General features: G+C 32.1%; 8 protein-coding genes across 8 annotated transcripts; 3 read left to right on the top strand and 5 right to left on the bottom strand.

Annotated features, from left to right (window-relative positions):
• Positions 1-6: 6 nt before the first annotated feature.
• Positions 7-3,611, bottom strand: PPL_05303 (uncharacterized protein; the record flags this gene model as incomplete). The annotated part of the gene is made up of 2 exons (XM_020576192.1): positions 7-3,022; positions 3,103-3,611. 2 exons carry the CDS (start codon positions 3,609-3,611, stop codon positions 7-9), a joined length of 3,525 nt encoding a protein of 1,174 aa, XP_020433441.1.
• Positions 3,612-3,770: 159 nt separating this feature from the next.
• PPL_05302 (uncharacterized protein) lies at positions 3,771-5,240 on the top strand (the record flags this gene model as incomplete). The annotated part of the gene is made up of 5 exons (XM_020576191.1): positions 3,771-3,793; positions 4,015-4,037; positions 4,308-4,492; positions 4,586-5,077; positions 5,181-5,240. 5 exons carry the CDS (start codon positions 3,771-3,773, stop codon positions 5,238-5,240), a joined length of 783 nt encoding a protein of 260 aa, XP_020433440.1.
• Positions 5,241-5,321: 81 nt separating this feature from the next.
• Positions 5,322-6,577, bottom strand: PPL_05301 (peptidase M3A and M3B domain-containing protein; the record flags this gene model as incomplete). Its single annotated transcript, XM_020576190.1, has 2 exons — positions 5,322-5,473; positions 5,548-6,577. 2 exons carry the CDS (start codon positions 6,575-6,577, stop codon positions 5,322-5,324), a joined length of 1,182 nt encoding a protein of 393 aa, XP_020433439.1.
• Positions 6,578-7,817: 1,240 nt separating this feature from the next.
• PPL_05300 (uncharacterized protein) lies at positions 7,818-8,834 on the top strand (the record flags this gene model as incomplete). The annotated part of the gene is made up of 1 exon (XM_020576189.1): positions 7,818-8,834. The coding sequence occupies one exon, from the start codon at positions 7,818-7,820 to the stop codon at positions 8,832-8,834; it is 1,017 nt and encodes a 338-aa protein (XP_020433438.1).
• Positions 8,835-8,976: 142 nt separating this feature from the next.
• PPL_05299 (uncharacterized protein) lies at positions 8,977-9,798 on the bottom strand (the record flags this gene model as incomplete). Its single annotated transcript, XM_020576188.1, has 1 exon — positions 8,977-9,798. The coding sequence occupies one exon, from the start codon at positions 9,796-9,798 to the stop codon at positions 8,977-8,979; it is 822 nt and encodes a 273-aa protein (XP_020433437.1).
• Positions 9,799-10,127: 329 nt separating this feature from the next.
• On the top strand, positions 10,128-10,510 carry PPL_05298 (uncharacterized protein; the record flags this gene model as incomplete). The annotated part of the gene is made up of 2 exons (XM_020576187.1): positions 10,128-10,406; positions 10,487-10,510. 2 exons carry the CDS (start codon positions 10,128-10,130, stop codon positions 10,508-10,510), a joined length of 303 nt encoding a protein of 100 aa, XP_020433436.1.
• A 56-nt stretch (positions 10,511-10,566) lies between these two features.
• PPL_05297 (uncharacterized protein) lies at positions 10,567-11,818 on the bottom strand (the record flags this gene model as incomplete). The annotated part of the gene is made up of 3 exons (XM_020576186.1): positions 10,567-10,597; positions 10,716-10,817; positions 10,962-11,818. The coding sequence occupies 3 exons, from the start codon at positions 11,816-11,818 to the stop codon at positions 10,567-10,569; spliced, it is 990 nt and encodes a 329-aa protein (XP_020433435.1).
• A 199-nt stretch (positions 11,819-12,017) lies between these two features.
• Positions 12,018-17,941, bottom strand: PPL_05296 (uncharacterized protein; the record flags this gene model as incomplete). Its single annotated transcript, XM_020576185.1, has 12 exons — positions 12,018-12,023; positions 12,116-12,141; positions 12,498-12,799; positions 12,885-13,138; positions 13,200-13,847; positions 15,030-15,069; positions 15,140-15,179; positions 15,401-15,443; positions 15,883-16,072; positions 17,205-17,258; positions 17,325-17,393; positions 17,676-17,941. 12 exons carry the CDS (start codon positions 17,939-17,941, stop codon positions 12,018-12,020), a joined length of 1,938 nt encoding a protein of 645 aa, XP_020433434.1.
• Between the last annotated feature and the right edge of the window lie 939 nt (positions 17,942-18,880).

Genomic DNA, 18,880 nt, shown 5'->3' with positions numbered 1-18,880 from the left:
AATATTTTATAGTAATGATTTTAATTTATCAAGTGCATCTTGTTTGATCTTTTGTTCTTGAGCGGTATTCCAACCGGTCAAACGAAGTAGGTTGAATTTTTCGAGTTTCTTGGCGGACTTGGATGGTACAAAGGTTGAGACGTTCGAGTCTGGCTTGTAGTTGTCGGTTCTGACCGAGACAAAGTTTGGATCGGCAAGGTAAGCTTCGTGCAAGAGGTTTTTGAAGAGCGATTTGCATTGGTGTTTGTTTTCGTCTTGCGACTTGTGGTTGTTGGCTACCAGAGTCAAGACGCGCTTCTCAGTGTCGAAACGGTTGTAGGTGAGCTCGATGAGACGTTGTTCGACGACCTCTGGCAAGTTGAGTGCAGCGATGTTGACACGCATCACAACCTTACGATTGGACCAGAAATCTTCGGCATACTGATCTTGAGTGTTGTGTGAAATTTCGAATTGGAATGGGTAGGTTGGCAGGTGTTCACGTGGGTACCAACGCATCGTCTGGTTGAGCGGGTCGATGTGCTTGTCACCGACCTTCTCGGGACCGAACCACTCTTCACCACGACCCTCCTGGAAGTAACGGTAGGTCTCGATGTCGTCAAAGAGCGAGGCATCGGGTGGTGGTGCGGGATCTTCGTCGTCCTCTGTGAATTCCAATGGCTGACCGAAACGGTAGTATGGCAACGGGTTCTCCTGGCCACCCAAACGATACTTGGAGATATCGAATGGCTTACCCATCAACCAGAGATCATTCGAATGGAAATCCTTCTTTGAGATACCAGAGGCACCCTTAATACTATCCTTTCCATCTGGAGCAACCTTCTTTCTCAAGTCTGACTTTGGTGGCAAAGTAACAACACCGCTATCATCGAAAATTGGTACCAATTCAGTGTATAAACGTTTGGAATCATAGATTGCATCAGTGTTATTGAAATTATTAATATTACTATTTGATTGGACATTATTGTTGTTGTTATTATTATTCTTTGTTGAAGGTGATGATGATAAAGTTGATCCTGATGAAGTTGATGATGTTGATGATGATGATGAAGTTGTGTTATTATTATTATTATTTTCATTATTATTTGATTTCTGTTGTTGTTGTCTTGCTTTAGAACCAAGTCCAATTTCTCTTGCTTCATCGATGTGATCCAAGATGTCTGGGAAGAGACCATCGTTTGATTCAGCCTCGACGATGCTTCTTGGCACTGGAATGTTGTCGGGTGCATCCTTGAGAACCTTGTTTTGGTTGACCAATCCAAACTCTGAGAGTTGGTGAGTCAAGACTCTGACAAGATCGGTATCCTTCAATGGCATCTTAAAGATGACGTCACGATCGACAAGATCTCTGAATCCAGTGTCGTATTGGAATTGAACGGACGATGGCATGTGGACATCACCGTGTGCCTCTCTGAGCACATCGTAATCGTGCTTGACTAGATCCTTATCGAATTCACGGGTCTTCATGTGCGATTGGAACAACTCCTCGAGTACATCGGATGCGGTTTTCTCATTCATCGGTTGACCGTAGAACTTCTTGGCGATTCTCGAGAGATCGCTGATCTCCGATTCCATCAACTTGGAGGAGAGTGTTTTGAAGTCTGGCAGCTGGTCGAGTTGCTCATTGAGTGGTTCATCCTCTTCGTCTCCTTCGAAATCTTCATCGTCTTCGAGATCTTCTTCCTCCTCTACCTCCTCGGCATCTTGTTCGTCGTCATCGTGGTCGTCGTCCATCTTCAACTCGTCTTCGTCGTCATCCATGTCGACCAGTTCGTCGTCGACTTCGTTCGATTCCAAATCATACTTGGCTTGTTCAATGGCGAATTCAATGTCAACCAATGGAATACCCTTGGCCAGTAGCTCATCACGATTCTTGACGAGTCTATCCAAGTTTTGTTGTGCCAATTGTTTCTTTGTGAGAACTGGCGCTGACTCTTCAACAGCGGCGGCATCGGCTGCAGCAGGTGTCTCCTCTTGTTTCTCCTCTGCACCCTCTTCAACAACCTTGTCCTCTGGATGAGCGATATCCATAAACTTTTGCTCGTCGTATTGGATTCCAGTCAATTGTTTCTTGGAGAGTGCGAGCATCTCGTTGGCATCGACGGCAGCGCCAATGCTCTTGGCCGGTGTGTCTTCAGCACGCATTGTCTTGTCTTGAATATCAGCAAGCAACAACTCGTATTTCTCTTGGAGACGACGGTTTGTTCGCTGAGAAGCAGTCAAGCTCTCTGGTTTGGCTGGTGCAAGTTCACTGTCTGGATTCTCAATCTGGGGTCTGTCCTCAGCAAAGTCTTCATCCTCAGCCTCGCCATTCTCTCCACCCATGCTCTCGACCTCCTCGAGGAATCTCTGCTTCAAAGTCTCTGTAAGCGAAGGGATAACTCTGCTGGCTGTGAAATCCTGTTTAATCGACTGTGGAATCTCAATGAGATTGCCACCGGCCAACTTGACAGCGAGGAAACTCTCGAGTTGCGCTGGCGATGACTCCACTGCCAACTGACGAAGTTGATCAATGGAACGTTCAAACTCTACTTGTTCAACAGTCAACTCGCTGCTAACACCAACATTTCCATTACCACCGTCGATTTCCTCAATGAATTTGTCATAGAGTTCAACGAGAGAGTTGAATGACTTTGGATTTCTGAAATCGTAGGGAATCATCGAGAGTTGAGTGATGTAGTTCTCGGCGTACTCGTACTCCTGACCGAAATCGTTGTATTCGTCGGACATGAGGTCACGTGCCAAATTGTCGGGATCCATAATGTCGGAACGGTTGAGCAGACGCTGCCATGCCTCGTCGACAACCTCTGGATCCAAACGACTTGGTTCTTCGACGGCGTGTTGCAATGCATTACGAACGAATATCAAATCTTGGAAATGTGTTTCCAATCCACTCAACTTGCGACGCACTGAATTTCTCAACTTTTCCTTCAACAAACGTTTCTTGTCTGCTCTCGCTGAAAAATAGATATTGTTTGCTTCACTGATTGTTTCCTTATATAATTGTACCAATGGTTTTTCAAATCTAAAAAATAATAAATAAATAATAATATTATATTAATTAGTTTTATAGTTTTAGTTTGTTCCAACAACAAAACAACTTACGTGTCTTTAAATTGATTCAATAATTTCGATATATATGCAGTTTTGATTTGTGAGAGCTGCTTGTAGGTGAGTTTAACCGATTGGAATTTCGATCCTTTCAGTTCAGCATTCTCTTGTGCAGCGATTTTCGCTTGTACTTCCTCTGTTGTTTCGTCGGGAGTGAAAATATCGTGGAGATCGACGTTCTCACGCTTTGCCAACTCCAATGCTTCGTAGTTTTCGGTCCAACGCATCAACTTCAACTCTTTCAACGTGGTATTTGCAATCATATCGTCGATATCGATTTCCTCTTCTTTCTTGATCTCCAGCTTCTTCTCTTGGATACGTGTATCGATCACCAAATCCTCGTCATCCTCGAAATCCAATGAGAATTTCGATGTCTTTTTACTACTAGAGTAACCACGTTGCTGTTGTTGCTGTCCATTATTATTTACCATCGACGACAAAGTCGATTGTCTCAAAAGAGTTGATACTCTCTGAGATTTTAGCAATGAACATGCTCTATACATTTCTTTTTATAAATAAATCTAAACTAAATCGATATATAAATAGATATATATATATATATATTTGAAATCTAGATTTATTATAATATTTATAATAAAATAAATATAAATAATGAAAAAAAGCAGTGAAAATTAAGCAAAATTTGATCAACACCCAAATTCATGCCACTGTATCAATCAGAAACGTAATTTTTAATTTTTTTAATATTTTTTTTTTGTTACATTTTTTTTATGATCAAGAAAAAAAAAAAAACGACAATCCACTAACTTTCGTCTTTTCCAGAAGTTCAAATTTGTTTTTGCATACCTATATAATGAATTATCATTATTATTATTTTAATTGATTTAAATATTTTTTATTATTATTCTTTTTTTTATACATATTGTTGTGATTATAAATATATAGATTAATAAATTTGATAATGACAAGTGATTAATAAATTTGATAATGACTAATCAAATATTGTTTTAGTTGGTTCCAAAAAAAATGATTGATTGAACAATGATTAGTTTTGTTGTTGTTGTTAGTTATTTATTTTTGATTACAACCCAATTAATTTGAGGAATGGCTTTTCATCTGGTTCACGACCAAGGAAGTTCTTTAGAGTTTCATTGGAATCTTGTGATCCACCGACAGCCAATACTTGATCACGGAGTTTCTTTCCGAGAGCTTGATTCATGACACCCTCTTTCTCAAAGACCGAGAAGATATCGGCGGCAAACACTTCACTCCAGATGTAAGAGTAGTATCCGGCGTCGTATCCAAACATGTGACCAAAGGTAGCGGCTGGATTGGTACCCTGTTGGTTGATGATGGTGGAGATGTCGCGTGTACACTCGAACCAGACCTTACCGATGTCGTTGTAGTAGTCAGAGTTGGCAGAGTGTATACGCTGGTCGAATGTTCCATACACCAGTTGACGCAGATAGAAGATCGAGATGTTGAGGTTCTTGGCGTCGAGCATCTTCTTGATTAGCTCGGCCGGCAGTTTCTTGGAGGTGTCGGTGTAGTGACCGGAAAGACGGTTGAGGATCGACGCGTCCCAGCACCACTGCTCAAAGAGTTGCGATGGACACTCGACGAAATCACGCTCTACACTGGTTCCAGAGAACAATGGGTATTCGACGGTGGTCGACATGTTGTGCATGACATGGCCAAACTCGTGGAAGAATGTGACGACTTCGTCGTGAGTCAAGAGCGACGGTGCGCTCTCGGTGGACTTGGTAAAGTTTCCGACGAGTGCGGCGACGGGCAGCTGGCGTTGACCGCCACGGATGTAACCCTGCTGGAGTGGCCACACGGCAAAGTGACTGTACTTGCCCTCACGTGGATGCAAGTCAAAGAAGAAGTAACCGACGATCTCATTGTTCTTCGATGGATTGGCGACAGAGAACAACTTTACCTCTGGATGCCACAAGTCGAATGGCAACACCGTCACCTCTTGGAACTTGAATCCCAACAGCTCCTGGTAGATCTCAAAGATACCCTTGGTCACAAACTCCAATGGGAAGTATTGCTTCACCAAATTGGTATCGACCGAGTACTCTCTCTCCAACATCATATTATTATAGAAACTTGAATCGTATGACTTTATCTCTGGTTCTGCCAATGGAATATTTCTCTCCTCATGATCTTTCTTTTTCAATTCACTGTGTTGTGAAAATAACAATTAACATTGGAATGAATAATAATTAAGATTTTAAGTAGAATACTTACGCTAATTTCTTTAATTCTTCAAGTCCATATGGTTTCAAAAGATTTGTCATTCTAGTCAAGAAATCAGTGACATTCTTTGAATTCAAAGCCATATTATATTGAGTGACAACTTCACTCCATTCATTTTTACCAAGAATTTTAGCAGATTCTATTGGAATAATAGATTAATTAGTATATATTTATATATGAATTTATCATAAATATCTTTTTTATCTTATTTACCATGTCTTAATTTACAAGCTTGAGAAAGGATTTTAACGTTGGTATCGATACATCTGGAACCATAGGTGAAATCCATCTTCTTTCTGGTGTCGGTGACGTTGCAGAACTTCATGAGAGGAACGTATTCCGGTGATTTGCAAGAGACGGTGTAGCTACCGCTGTCGGTCTTCTCAAAGAGTTCGAGGACATCGTCTGGAACACCAGCGAGTTGCTCACGTGTGAATGTCACCTTTGATTTATCTTCGGCGATGTTCTTGTTGAATTGGATCGAGAGTTCGTTGATCTCCTTCTTGATCTCCTTGAGAACGTCACGCTGATCCTTTGGCAGCTGCAAACCGTTCCTCTCGTAGACCTCCATGATCTTCTTGATGACACGCTGCTGCACGGCACTCAGCTCCGACTTGTAGGCGGGGTTGTCTTGGATGTACTCGGCGAACACGTTGTAGAGATCCTCACGCATGTTGGTGTCGATCGAGTACTTGTTGAGTTCGGACTCGGCGTTGTTCGAGACGTCACGGATCTCCTTGGCTTGGTTGACGTGTGCTGGGAAGGTGAGTGAACTCTCCTCGATGTAGTACTGACGCTCGAGATCGATAAGCGCACCAAAAGTATTCTCAAAGGTACGAGAGGCACGTGGAATATCGATGATCTTTTGCAAACCAGCGTCGTGTGTCTTCTTTAGATGTTGCACACGCTCGTCAAACTCCTCCAATTTCAATGGGAATTTCAATTTAATATCGTTCTTAATCTTTTCACAATCTGACATTTTGTTTGTTTTTGTTGTTGTTGTTGTTTTTAAATTATTATTATTATTATTGGTTGTTGAATTTGAGATTGTTGAATATGATTTTAATTGATTAAAATGAAAATTATTATTATTATATTTGTTGTTGTTGTTGTTATTTAAATAAAAGTTATTATTATTTGTTAATCTTGAAGTAATAAAACTATTTGGTGGTGGTGAAAGAAGAGAGAACTTTGTTGTTGTTGTTGTTGAAGGTTTCAATCTTTTCAAAACAAAATTAATCATTTTTTAAATTAAATTGCTGTGTGAACTTTACCAAAAAAAAAATACTTGAATTTTGATTTAGCCTCACACAAATGAATAAAAACTTATAAATAATTTGCAAAAAATAAAATTAAAATTTAAAAAATTTTTTTTTTTGTTTTTAATTTTTAAATTAAACTTGTAAATTCGTTACAACAATTAGATAATAGATTATGGTTATTTATTTATTTCATTTTAGTTACTAATTGTATTGTATTTTATTTTATTAGTTCTTCTTTGTCTTGTTAAGTTAGCTACAATAAAATACCATACAATTATCTCTCTCTCTCTCTTGTTGGTAATGAGCTCATTTGACAAATCAGTTAGTTTAAAAGTTAGTTCATTTTTGCTTGAATGATTGATTGAAGGATCTGATCTCAAAACGAAAAGTCAACAACTATACTTTAAAGTTGTTGATCAAAAAAATAAAATAATTATTAATATTCAAAATTCGATACTCTTTGTCTCCAATTATTTCATTATTAAATTGTTACTTGATTGTGTGGTGGAGAATTTGCAAAATTAAAAAGTTTAATTTCATAATCAATAGACCCCAACACTAATTGATTGTTTTAAAAGTGAATTTTGATCAATTACTGTTGTTTTTGTTACAAATAATTTTATCGTGTATAATAATACAATTTTCTTCGACCCAAATTAATTCAAGAACACCACAAAAAATGATTTATTTTTAACTTAAATTTATTAAAAACAATACATAACTTACTTTTTAAGAAAACAAATTAACTCTATTTCGACTAATTTACACTATTAGAGTCTTTTTATATATATAAGTTCTATTTTTATCTTATTTGTAGATCTCCAATAACCTACAGATATTCAGTTAATAATAGAAATTATTAAATTCTAAGTTGTTTAAAACAAAATTAGTTTGATCATGGAGGAAAAAACTAAGATTATTTCAATAGAGGAAGCACACACTCTATTGAACGAAAGCTTAACTTTAAATGGAGCATCATTTCTAGAAAATACCACATCTTTAACACCTTTCACCATATCGAAGTCAGAGTAAGAAAAGTTGTGTAAACAATTGATGCTTGTTCAAGAATCTTTGGAAGTGGTTCATTCAAATTATTTAACCAATAGAGAAATTCAATCGTTCTATCCGGAGATACTACCATTTAGAAATATAATTGAGTTGGACAAGTATCGCCCTGCGCTTGATAATAGATGGAATCATCTCGCAAGAATAGATACTATCATGGATGAAAATGGTAATCATGGTATCTTGGAATTTAATACAAATTCACCTGGATCTTTATTTTTGACTTCAATCGCAAGAACTATTTATGAAAAGTTACCATGTTTTCAAGGAAAATTTGATTTCTCCAAAAAGGTTGTTCCACAACTAATAGATGATGAAGAGTATTTTTTAGAATATCTAATTTCATTCTATCAAAGAGTCAAACAAACAATCAAAAAACCATCAATAGCTTATCTTATTAGTAAAGAGTATATCTCTTCTATTTTAGATAGGGATATATTCTTGGAAATAGGAAAGAGAATGGGATTAGATGTTTTTGTTGCTGATATTTCTGATTTGGAATATTCAAAAGAAGTTGGTTTATCATATCAAGGTCAAACTATTGATTTTGTTTGGAGTAAGGTCTTAATTAGGTTAGGATCAGAAAATATGTTTTACTCTAACGAACTAAATGTAGAATCAAACAAATATTTTCAAGCAATCAAAGATGGAAAAGTGTTTTCTCTGAATAGTTTTCATTCATCTTTTGTTTCTGAAAACAAGAAAACACTTGCACTCCTCTATGATAAAAGATTTTCTCATCTTTTCAACAATTGTCAACTTGAAGCAATCAAACAATTGGTAATTCCAAGTTATGTTCTTCATTCAAAAGATCCAAACTATTATGATCTCAAATCCAAAGTATTATCAAACAAAGATCTTTATGTAATTAAAGGATCTTTGAGTGGTCGAGGAAAATCAATATTTATTGGATGTGAAATGACTCAAGAAGAATGGGAGAAGAAATTGGAAGAAGTTGTTGATGGTCCATTTATGATTCAGAAATTTGTTAAATCTAAAGTTTCTCAAGTTTTATCACCATTTTCAAGAAACTATGAAGAAATGGTTACAACATTTGGAATCTATCTTCTTGGTGGAAAGACTTGTGGTAACATGATTCGTTCATCACCAAACTTAATTACCAATATTCATTCATCTGGTTTATTTCAAAATTTTTTTGTCATGGAAGAATAAATAAAAAGAATTTATACCTTTAAAATAAAAATATTGTTTTCAAATTATTAAAAATACAATAATTTAAAGTTATTTTTATTCTTTATTTGATTTTATCTGATCTTTATTTAATGAATTTATAATTGTGTTTTAAAATGTTTGGTTAGAATGGAACAACAGTTCCAAAAACGAATAGATTTGGGTCTGATGGAGTTGGGTTGAATCCATTATTCTTGATAAATTGGATGAAATTGGCTTTTCTTGAAATTTCCATTTTGAGCTTTTGTCCAGAGAGACTATCAACTTCGAAAAATGAACGGTCGAAATCACGAATGTACAGTTTTACAATTCTTTTGTTATTGACTGCCTCCACTAGGTCGACTTCGCTCTTGGCTCTCGAAGTTCTTTCTTCTTGCTCTAATTTAGTTGCTTCGTTCCTGGCATTCAACTCGTTACCCCATACGTAAGTGTATCTTGCTTCGAACCAAGAGATGACCGTTCGTTTACAACTCTCGTCTGGATGATATGAAGTAACTAGAGGATATCTCCTAGCATCTCTGAAAGTGGCATATGTCCTGAATGCAGAGGTATTCATATCCTCAAGATACTCTTTTAAATAGTTGGTAATATTGTAACTATGATTTATTACTTGCTGTTTCTTGATAGTTTCTATCTTGGTGTCAACCAATTCGTAGTTATGTGTCTTTTTGTTAATATTGAAATAAATATGATGAACTTGATAGTTAAATTCATAGTTTATTTTAATATTAGAGATAACACTTGCAGTAATATTGTTAAAATACTTTAAATGTTGTTTTACTTTTTCATCAAAGTTATAGTCGATCGTGAGTTCCAAATCAGGAGCTTGACGTTCATAACTTGGAAGGAAAAAGTTATCTTCTCTCATATCATATTTTTTATCTTTATTCTGAAGAAAATATCTATGTTTTTTACCAGTATAGGTAAATGTAAAAGTACTATCCATTATTTTAATAGAAAAAAATTGAAATATATAAATAAGTGAGTTATTTATAGTTTTGAACTAAGGAAATTGGAAGAATAAAAAAAAAAATAGATAATTAAATTTTAAACACAAAAAAAAGAAAATTCTTTGAACCTCTCAAAACTTGATCTTCGATTTGAGTGATCATCAAAAATTTCCTTTTTTTTAAAAATTGATCGATCAAGTTTGTTGATTTTTATATGAATCTACAGAACACCAAAAGTAAATGAAAAAAAAACAAGAGAAAAACAAACAATAGAGCCAAAAATAAATTTTGTTATTATTGATCAAATAATTATTCACCTTTAGAAATGAGTGGAGGCTGGAGCAATACTACAACAACCAACAAATGGTACGACGAAAATAGTAACAACAGATTTCCTAGTGGAAAGAAAGAGGAGGATCCTCACTATGTTCCAAATTGCAATTGTTATCCATTTAGGTACAGTAAGCAAATATCATGGGGAGAAGACCCAATTTGTGAAGTTGATATTTGTCGCCACAGAATGTCTTGTCACCCAGAGTATAAACCAAAACAGGTCCTCGATTTTAATCAACAACAAAAAGGTTACTATAATCCATATATGAATGTAATTGACTACAATAAAAAATGAATGAATCAATCAATCAATATTGTAAATAAAAAAAAATTGTTAATACTACACAATAGATAGATTTAAAGGTTATTAGTTAAAAAATATATTGAATCGATCGATCTAGATAGAAGAGTTACTAGAGATCAAGTAAAACTTAAGTACAAACATCTTTATCTTTGTTGAGACTATTTTGTAAATCATTTATGGAATAATAGAGTAGCGATATCAATGATACTCATTGAATGATTGATTGATTAAAGATTTTAGTTTTTATTTTTAATTATTATTCGTTAATAGTTTTACAACAAAAATGGAATGATTGCTTTTCTATTTGATGGATATGTAGATTTGAATGTCTTTTTATACCAATTATGTGATTCTAATGCTCTATGTATTAAATTTAAACTTGTAAAGATAAAAAGTAACCTAAAAAAACATGTAAATGTATGAATGTGTTAGAGATATTGTATTTAATATTACTATGTTGTTAATATCGAAATGATGATAATGATAATTGATGATGATGATGATGATCGATATGATATTTACCATAATGTTTTTGATTTAAAGTTTGAAAGTGCAACAAAACAAAAGTAGATAATAATCTCCATTAGGAAGTGTGGACACGATACCAAGTTGAATAGACCACCTTTTGGAATCTCGTAGTATGGCTTGCTATTGTCATTAATGGTGTTGTTGCTGTTGTTGGTGGAGGTGGTCGATGATTTTCTAATGGCTGCTAGTTGTTTGTGAATTCGTTGTTGTAGTAGCGATGCCACCAAAAACACGACAATAATCAACTTGTACATGTTGTTAATCTCGTTGTCATCGTATTCCTGGTTATCGTAATCCAACTGTGGTTCGATGTATTTGAATTCGAGTCTCGCTATGAATTCGGCCAGTGGCGAGACTGTTGCCATTATATAGTAAGAAATACCAGAGACAAACAAGAGGACGTTCATCATTGAGAATGAATGAACCTGTATCTCAATGGTTTCGTACATTCTACGAATCGATTGGAACATTATCATACAATAGAAAATGATGAGAAAGATAACGTTGTGATAGTTGATATTGTTGTAGAGATCCAGCAGATACACTATTCCAAGTAACGACATAGCACTTGAGAACGCCGTCAAATAGAATAGGAACCATCCATATTTAGTTTCAAACAATTGATAATCTAAATACAATGCACTTAGAATACTTCTATTATTTATATTCTGTTGTTGTTGTGGTTGATTATTATTGCTGTTGTTTAATCGATTTGAATCTAATTTGCCATAGCTTGTAAAACTATTGAAACTACTACTGACAACTCTTAACAAGTAGATAGCAATAGCAACATACCAATAAGTTATACAAACATTTAGTATCTCTGTTGTTAAATCATTTATAAATATCATTATTATAAACTATTATTCTTATTTACAATTCTATTTTTTAAAAAGAATCTTAAAAAGTTCTACCTGTACATAATGATAAAAAAAAAAAAAAATCAAAAAAAAATATTTTTGGTCCCGATGAGATCATCTATTTTGATGATGCCAAAACCCAATTAAAATTTGTTTTTGGGTGTGGATTCAAATAAAAATCAAGATATTTTCAATACTAATAAATATTGTAATATTAAATGATCATTATTAAATTATTTTGATAGTAATAGAAATATTAGATTAAATTATTTAAAAAAGTTAAATTACTGTAAAGATTATGCTCTGCAGCTTTTCTATTAAAAATAAATATGATATAGTAGCGCTAAATGATACTCCTTGAATAACGGATGTCTTAAAATATTAAAGATTTAAGTTTTTTGTATTTCAATTCACATAAGTTTTAGTTTAATTGTTTAATATTATAAATAGTAATTTATTTTGATCGAAAATAAAATAATTGTTTTTTTTTTCTAAAAATATTGATACTTCTTGTGTATAATATAATGACTTTTGTGATATTATGATTATAGTGATAGTGATAATATGATAAATTTGTTTTATATTTAATATTATTATTATTATTATTATTATTAATTATTGTGTTATTCATAAATTTTTGGGAAAACAGGATTGGGAATAAATGAAATACTTTGACCACCGGTGAGTAGGCTGACACCCGGATAGACTGGTTGATCGATATTTCTAAATGCCACACCTTGTGATACTCCATTCAAATAAAAAGATAAGGTTTTTTCATTCATATCAACGAGAACACCGACACGATCACCCTGAACGAATCCTTTTGCGTAGGGTATGCCATTGCCACTGTTGTTTGCTTTGCGTCCATCCGCTAGATATCCCCAACCACCATTACTTGTCAAATAAGATTGCCATACTGTAAACGATTCCGGTATAACACCAATAACCAAATGAAATCCTGTTTGATTAAAACTGTAGTGTCAAAAAGTAAATTAATTAATAAAAAAGTTATTTTTTTATAAATAAATAACTATTGGTTTTCCAAACCTCTACTTACTTTAAACATTCTATTAAAATCTCCCAATATGTACAACCGGATTCAATACGATGTGATCCTCTGGCAGATTGATAACTACCTAAATAATCACCACCATGTGAAACTGTCAGTCCTTCTTTGGAAATGACCATTTTTCCTTTTTTATTTTTATCCCAATCCCCAGTATATAGATGATGTGCACTATAAAACAATCTCCAATTCAAAACTGAACCAGGTAATTTACATTTACCTCCATATCTTTCAATAAATATATGCTATTTATAATTTTGATTATTAGTAATTATTATCACTTTTGTTTTGTTAATTTCAAATTACCTTCCAAATATCTTCTTGGTTTCCCATTTCTTGAAAGAATCTGTTAACCATTGATAGGTTTCTAAGTGAATTTACATTGAGGAATTTACATATACAAAAGAGAATCTCTACGGGGAGACACTCCAAATAAAGTGGTGAATGACAATTGTTGTTATTGCTGTTGCTATTGTTGCTAGCGCTGCTTGCTGCGCTACTATGACTGGCAATATCATCGAAATTCTGATCGGTCACTATTAAATCCAAAGGTTGGACAGCTATCATCTTCTTCTTACCATAGTAATCGTGTTGTTGTTGTATGACACTCTCTGCGGAATCCAAAAAATGTGCGACTATTCTATCGGAATTTGGCACCTTTGAATCATCTTCATCTTCAATAGATATCATTCTAGTATCTTCATCATTATTATTTGTTGTATTAATATTATTATTTGATGATGAGGATGAAGATGAGGATGATGGATTTGTATTTTCATTTGTATATCTTAGTGAACTGTATGTTGGATTATATATAATTGGAACTATCTCTGAAAACTGATGATGTGACGACGATGTCAAATCGAAATCTTGTTGTGCCTGTAGTGATTCCATTGCACTTGGTCCTACTATCTCATCTAAATGTTGCAAATGGGACAACAAGTAATGCTCCTCCTAAAAAAAAATAACAAAAACAATAATTATTATGATTAATATCAAATAGTTTTAAAGAGTAAAAGTATAAGTATAAGTATAAGTACAAGTGGACAAAACAAAACAAATAAGAAAATACAAAAAAATTAATATTTTTTGTCAAATTGAATTTAAAAATTGGGATTGCTCTGTAAATTTACAAAAATCCTTTGTACTCCCAACTCAAATTCAATAAAAATAATCTTAATAATTGTGTATAATAATAATTATAATTATTATATTAATCTTATTGGATAATAAGTTAAAATAACAATATAACACCATCAACTGAAATATTAATTCAAGGTTCAGTTTTCAGTTGTAAATATGAATGAATTCATTAGTTGTGTATATTTTCAAATGAAAACACCAAAAAATACGAATTTCAATACTAATTATTAAAAAAAAATAATAATAATAATAACAATTGTAACAAAACCTATGATATGACTTGTCTTGTTGGAAATATAGATAAAGAATGATGATTAATTAAATAATGAAAGGTCGTACCAATACTTTGATTTCTTTTAAAATAATAAAAACAGAATGATGATTTTTTTTGATGTTAACCAAACTAAATCCTCCAAATTGGTGAAACAATTTTTTGTTTTTTAATAATAATATTCTTTTAAACAATGAAATTTAAAAATGTAAATACAGTTTGCAGTTTGTTGTTACTGTTGTTACTGTGCTGATGTTTTTCTATTGTATGTTATAATGAATGACTATTCTATTCTATTCTAAGATTATTAAATATATTTGTTTGTTTGATGATAATTGATTGGTTACTTGTTTAAAAAAAAAAATTAAAAAAAGCCAAACTAAAGTTAACTATTTTTGTGTTGATATTATTAATTAATATTATTATTATTATTATTCCATTTCATATTTATATATATAAAAATAAATAAAAAACCAAAAATTTAATTATTTTGTTATTTTTATTTTTTTATTTTTATATGCATACAAAATTACAATATATAGTTTAGTTTAATTAGTTCCTACTACTACTACTATTATTATTACCACTATTGTTATGTTAATTTGGATTTGATGATGACAGTCTCAATTTCAATATCATTTGGTTGTGTTTACACACAAACCCACACTACACTATCACCACTAATTTTAAAAATAACACATTAAAAAAAAATTAAGACATACAATACATTTTTTTAATAAAATGGATGATATCTTATCTTTGCTTAAATTAAAAAAAAAAACCTATTTAATCCAAAAAAGTAGTAGTTTTCATATTTCACACACCAACACACACATTCATTTGACCATCTAATCTTATTAGAAAGATAAAAACTAAAAAAAAAAAAAAACAACCAAATCTTACACTACTCACTAAAAATACAAATTAATATTGTTGTAAATTCAGTAACATATTATTATTAATGTGTACCAGAATGAATAACAACAACAATATTACATGAACGAAAATGGTATTATGTATTATAGTGTGATATTAATATAAAAAACATTACAACAAAAAAAAAAAACTAAATTTAACAAACAACTTTAAGTACTATTGTCGAGATGTTGGTTTAGTTTGGCGCGATGGTTATTTGACTATATATATATATTATTACTATTAAAGTTAGAACAATGTCAGATCTTAAACATCAGTAACAATCTTATCTAACGATATGAAAATAAGTTTTCTCAAAATTGTTGGAAAAAAAAAAAGTGTTAAATATGAAGATAAACTTTAAAGTTTATCTTTTTTTTTTTTTATATGACGAGTAGGATATTGGAAAATAACAATAGGACTTTAAATTGTAAAGAAATAACAATAAAAGATAGATCTCTGGTTGCAAGACACAAGATGTTAAAAGTCAATTAAAGCTAGTGAGAAAAACAAAAAAAAACCAACATAGCGAACCACTTGCTGTTCACACTTTTTTTTTTTTTTTTTGCATGAAAAAAAGTTTGTGGCGACTGCAAAATACTATTTTTGCTATGTCTGGTCAGGTGTGGGGTTTTATTTGATTTTTAACAGATTACTTACCATATTTTTATTTCGCAATTCTTCATGCATCTCTAAACTATCAAGTTTGTAAATGTTGTAATAGTTATAGTTATAGCTATTGTAATAATTGTTATTAAAATTGTAACCGTTGCTGTTGTTGAAGTTGGTTGTAGTGGTAGTTGTGGTAGCAGTGGTGGTAGTTGATCTAGTACTGGCATTGAAGTAACTACTGTTGTTTTTGTTTCTCTTTCCATTGAACGAGTTTTCATCATCAATAGAATTGTAGTAGTTATAATGATAATAGTTATACATCTTTTGTTGTGTGATTTTATCTTTTTTAATAAATATTTATCTATCTATATAAAAATAACAATTTTATATTATATTATATTCAATATGATTATGTTTATTATTATTGTTTAAAACTAAATTTTTTGTAATTTCATTCATATTCATATTTAACAAATCCTCACTCTTTCCTATTTAAAAGAGAGTAGGTAGGAGGAGGTAGAGGCTCACTCATAGTGAGTGGTGGGTACCCCTTTAAAGTTTCATTTTTTTCATCTAATTCCCAAATGCATTTAACACTTTATTATTATTGATTATTGCTTAATTTAATTACTAAATTCTAGAATTAATGGGTGAGTCGCAATGTAATTAAACATTAAAAACATTGAATGTTCATTTTACCGTTGCGGCTGAAGGACCATCTTTCCTTTTTGTTTATTGCGTAGGAAGGGTTCAAATGAATCATGATAATTTGATTTTAATGATTTTTTGTGTTTCATTTGGAGATGGGAAGTGTGGGTGTGTGGTTTTTGATGATCATCATTTACTTTTTAAGGTACAAAATCGTTTGTTTTTTTTTAGTTTATTTTTTTTGTGATTTTTTTATTTATGTATTTTCTATTTTTATAATGAGAGGATGAAAGGAAATTTCGCTTGCATGAAATTTCGGAATGTATAATTTATCTTTGCATTTCAATGATCGGTATTTACAAATTATTATTATTATTACTTAAATATAAAAAAAAAAAACTAGTTTATTTTTGTAAAAAATCATCTAGCTAGCTTTCTTTCTTTTTTTTTTTTGTAGTCTTGAATTGTGCAGTGTTGTTATTGCTATTGTCGAGTCATCAACTTTTGATGTTCACTCTCTCTTTCATATGATTTACACTAGACTTTTATTACTATTTTTATTTTATTTTTTTCTTCGATTGATTATTTATTGATAATTGTTATGTTTTGTTTGTTTTGCTTATGTAATATACATCTATTTACAATTATTATTGAATTCTTCTTATCAGATGATGTTGGATGATGTTGTTTGATAAGATTAAATTGTGTAGAAAGACTGTTACATATCCATCTCCATATTGTCACCTATTGCATCATCATATTCATTATATTCATACCTAAAATTGTATAAATAATCATTGTATACATTTGATATCCTATTATAAAAGCATAGCTATACTTACTCATCATCTGAATCCGAATCTCTACTCATACTAATTTGATCTCTACTATTTGCCATCTCCAATGCCTTACTATAGTAATTTGTATATATTTTAAATGAATATAAACAGTTAGTAAATAAAGATGATTATAATGATTGTAACTATTGACTACTTTTAACTACTAACTATTAACGAACACTTACTTTAATAATCTACAACAAAAGAATATGATCCTTTTCAGACTCTTATTATAAAAAAAGTAATTAAAACTCCAACTAAATGTTATTGTTATTGTTGTTGTTAATATTATATATCCATGGATGAACTTTTACTTTTGTAATTAATTACATAACAATATTATGTTGTACTTACATAACACCTTCTTCAGTGAAAGGATCGGGTGACTCTGGTATATACGAATAGATTTCAGTTTTCGATAGTACAATCTCTTGGTCTATCGATGTCCACAAACGTTCTTGCATCTCTGTCTTGTAGTTATTGATGATCGATTGCAGCGATGTGTTTACGCTGTTCATTACGAGTGAAAGGTTACTCTCCTTTCGGAATTGGTCGGGCTTCGAACTGGAGAAGTCGTAGTCGACGAAGCACGCATTCAACGTCGATATCAGATGTATCATGGTTTTGCGACCGGCACTCGATGTCAGCGGTCCGAACGGACTGGACGACAGCGTCGTAGACATACCACCGCCATAGTGATGACTGTTGTGTAGTTCATTGAATGAACTGCCCTGTAGCAGTGAACTGCCAAGCGTCGACGTCGACGTCGGCTCTAAGCTACTGCTGTATTGCACCTCTAGCTCCTTGTCGAGCGACTTGAACAGCTTCTTATCGGAGCCTGCAACCTTGCATGAATATGACTCTAAAATACCGTTCAGTATGCCATCACCAATATCCAACCTATCTAGATATGTACTCAAAGCAATTAGATTTGTAGAATCTAAATATTTCATTTTTTTGTTGCTGTTGATGTTTTCTCTTTTTTTTTTTCTATTTTTTTTTTTTTACAATATTATTTCATTTATTTCTATGTTTGTTTTTTGTGTGTTTGTTTTCTTATTATTATTATGTACAAAAAAAATATATTACAAAAATGTTTTAAAAAAATCGTCTTTTTGTTTGTTTTGTAAAGGTGTTTATGCTATGAATTCAAAAAAAAAATGATGTTAATCACTGGTTCTTTGAAACATACATACTTTGCAATAATTTTAATTTAATTTAAATTTTTGCAACGGTAAAAAAACAAAAAACAAAAAACAAAAAAAAATTGAAATAGATTTACCTGGGTGGACCTTTGTTTGACCTCATTTGAATAAATGATAATTTATATCCTTAATGAATTGATTCATTCATTGGTTACAGATAATCTATTTATTAAAAATTCTATAGAATTATATTACATTTCAAATCCTAGGTATTTTATCTTTGAAAAGGTAATTGAAGAATACCAAAACAAAATTGTTCAGAACTTGGTGTGGTTGTAAGGATGGTCAATAATTTAAAACTTTTACGAAAAATAATTAATATTTCATTATATTCATGAGAAATGACACAAATAA

Source organism: Heterostelium album (assembly GCF_000004825.1).
Source record: "Heterostelium album PN500 unplaced genomic scaffold PPL_contig12, whole genome shotgun sequence".
In the NCBI taxonomy this organism is placed as follows: Eukaryota; Evosea; class Eumycetozoa; order Acytosteliales; family Acytosteliaceae; genus Heterostelium; species Heterostelium album.
The sequence above is the reverse complement of the archived record's forward strand: the minus strand, read 5'-3'. Positions and strand labels throughout refer to the sequence as shown.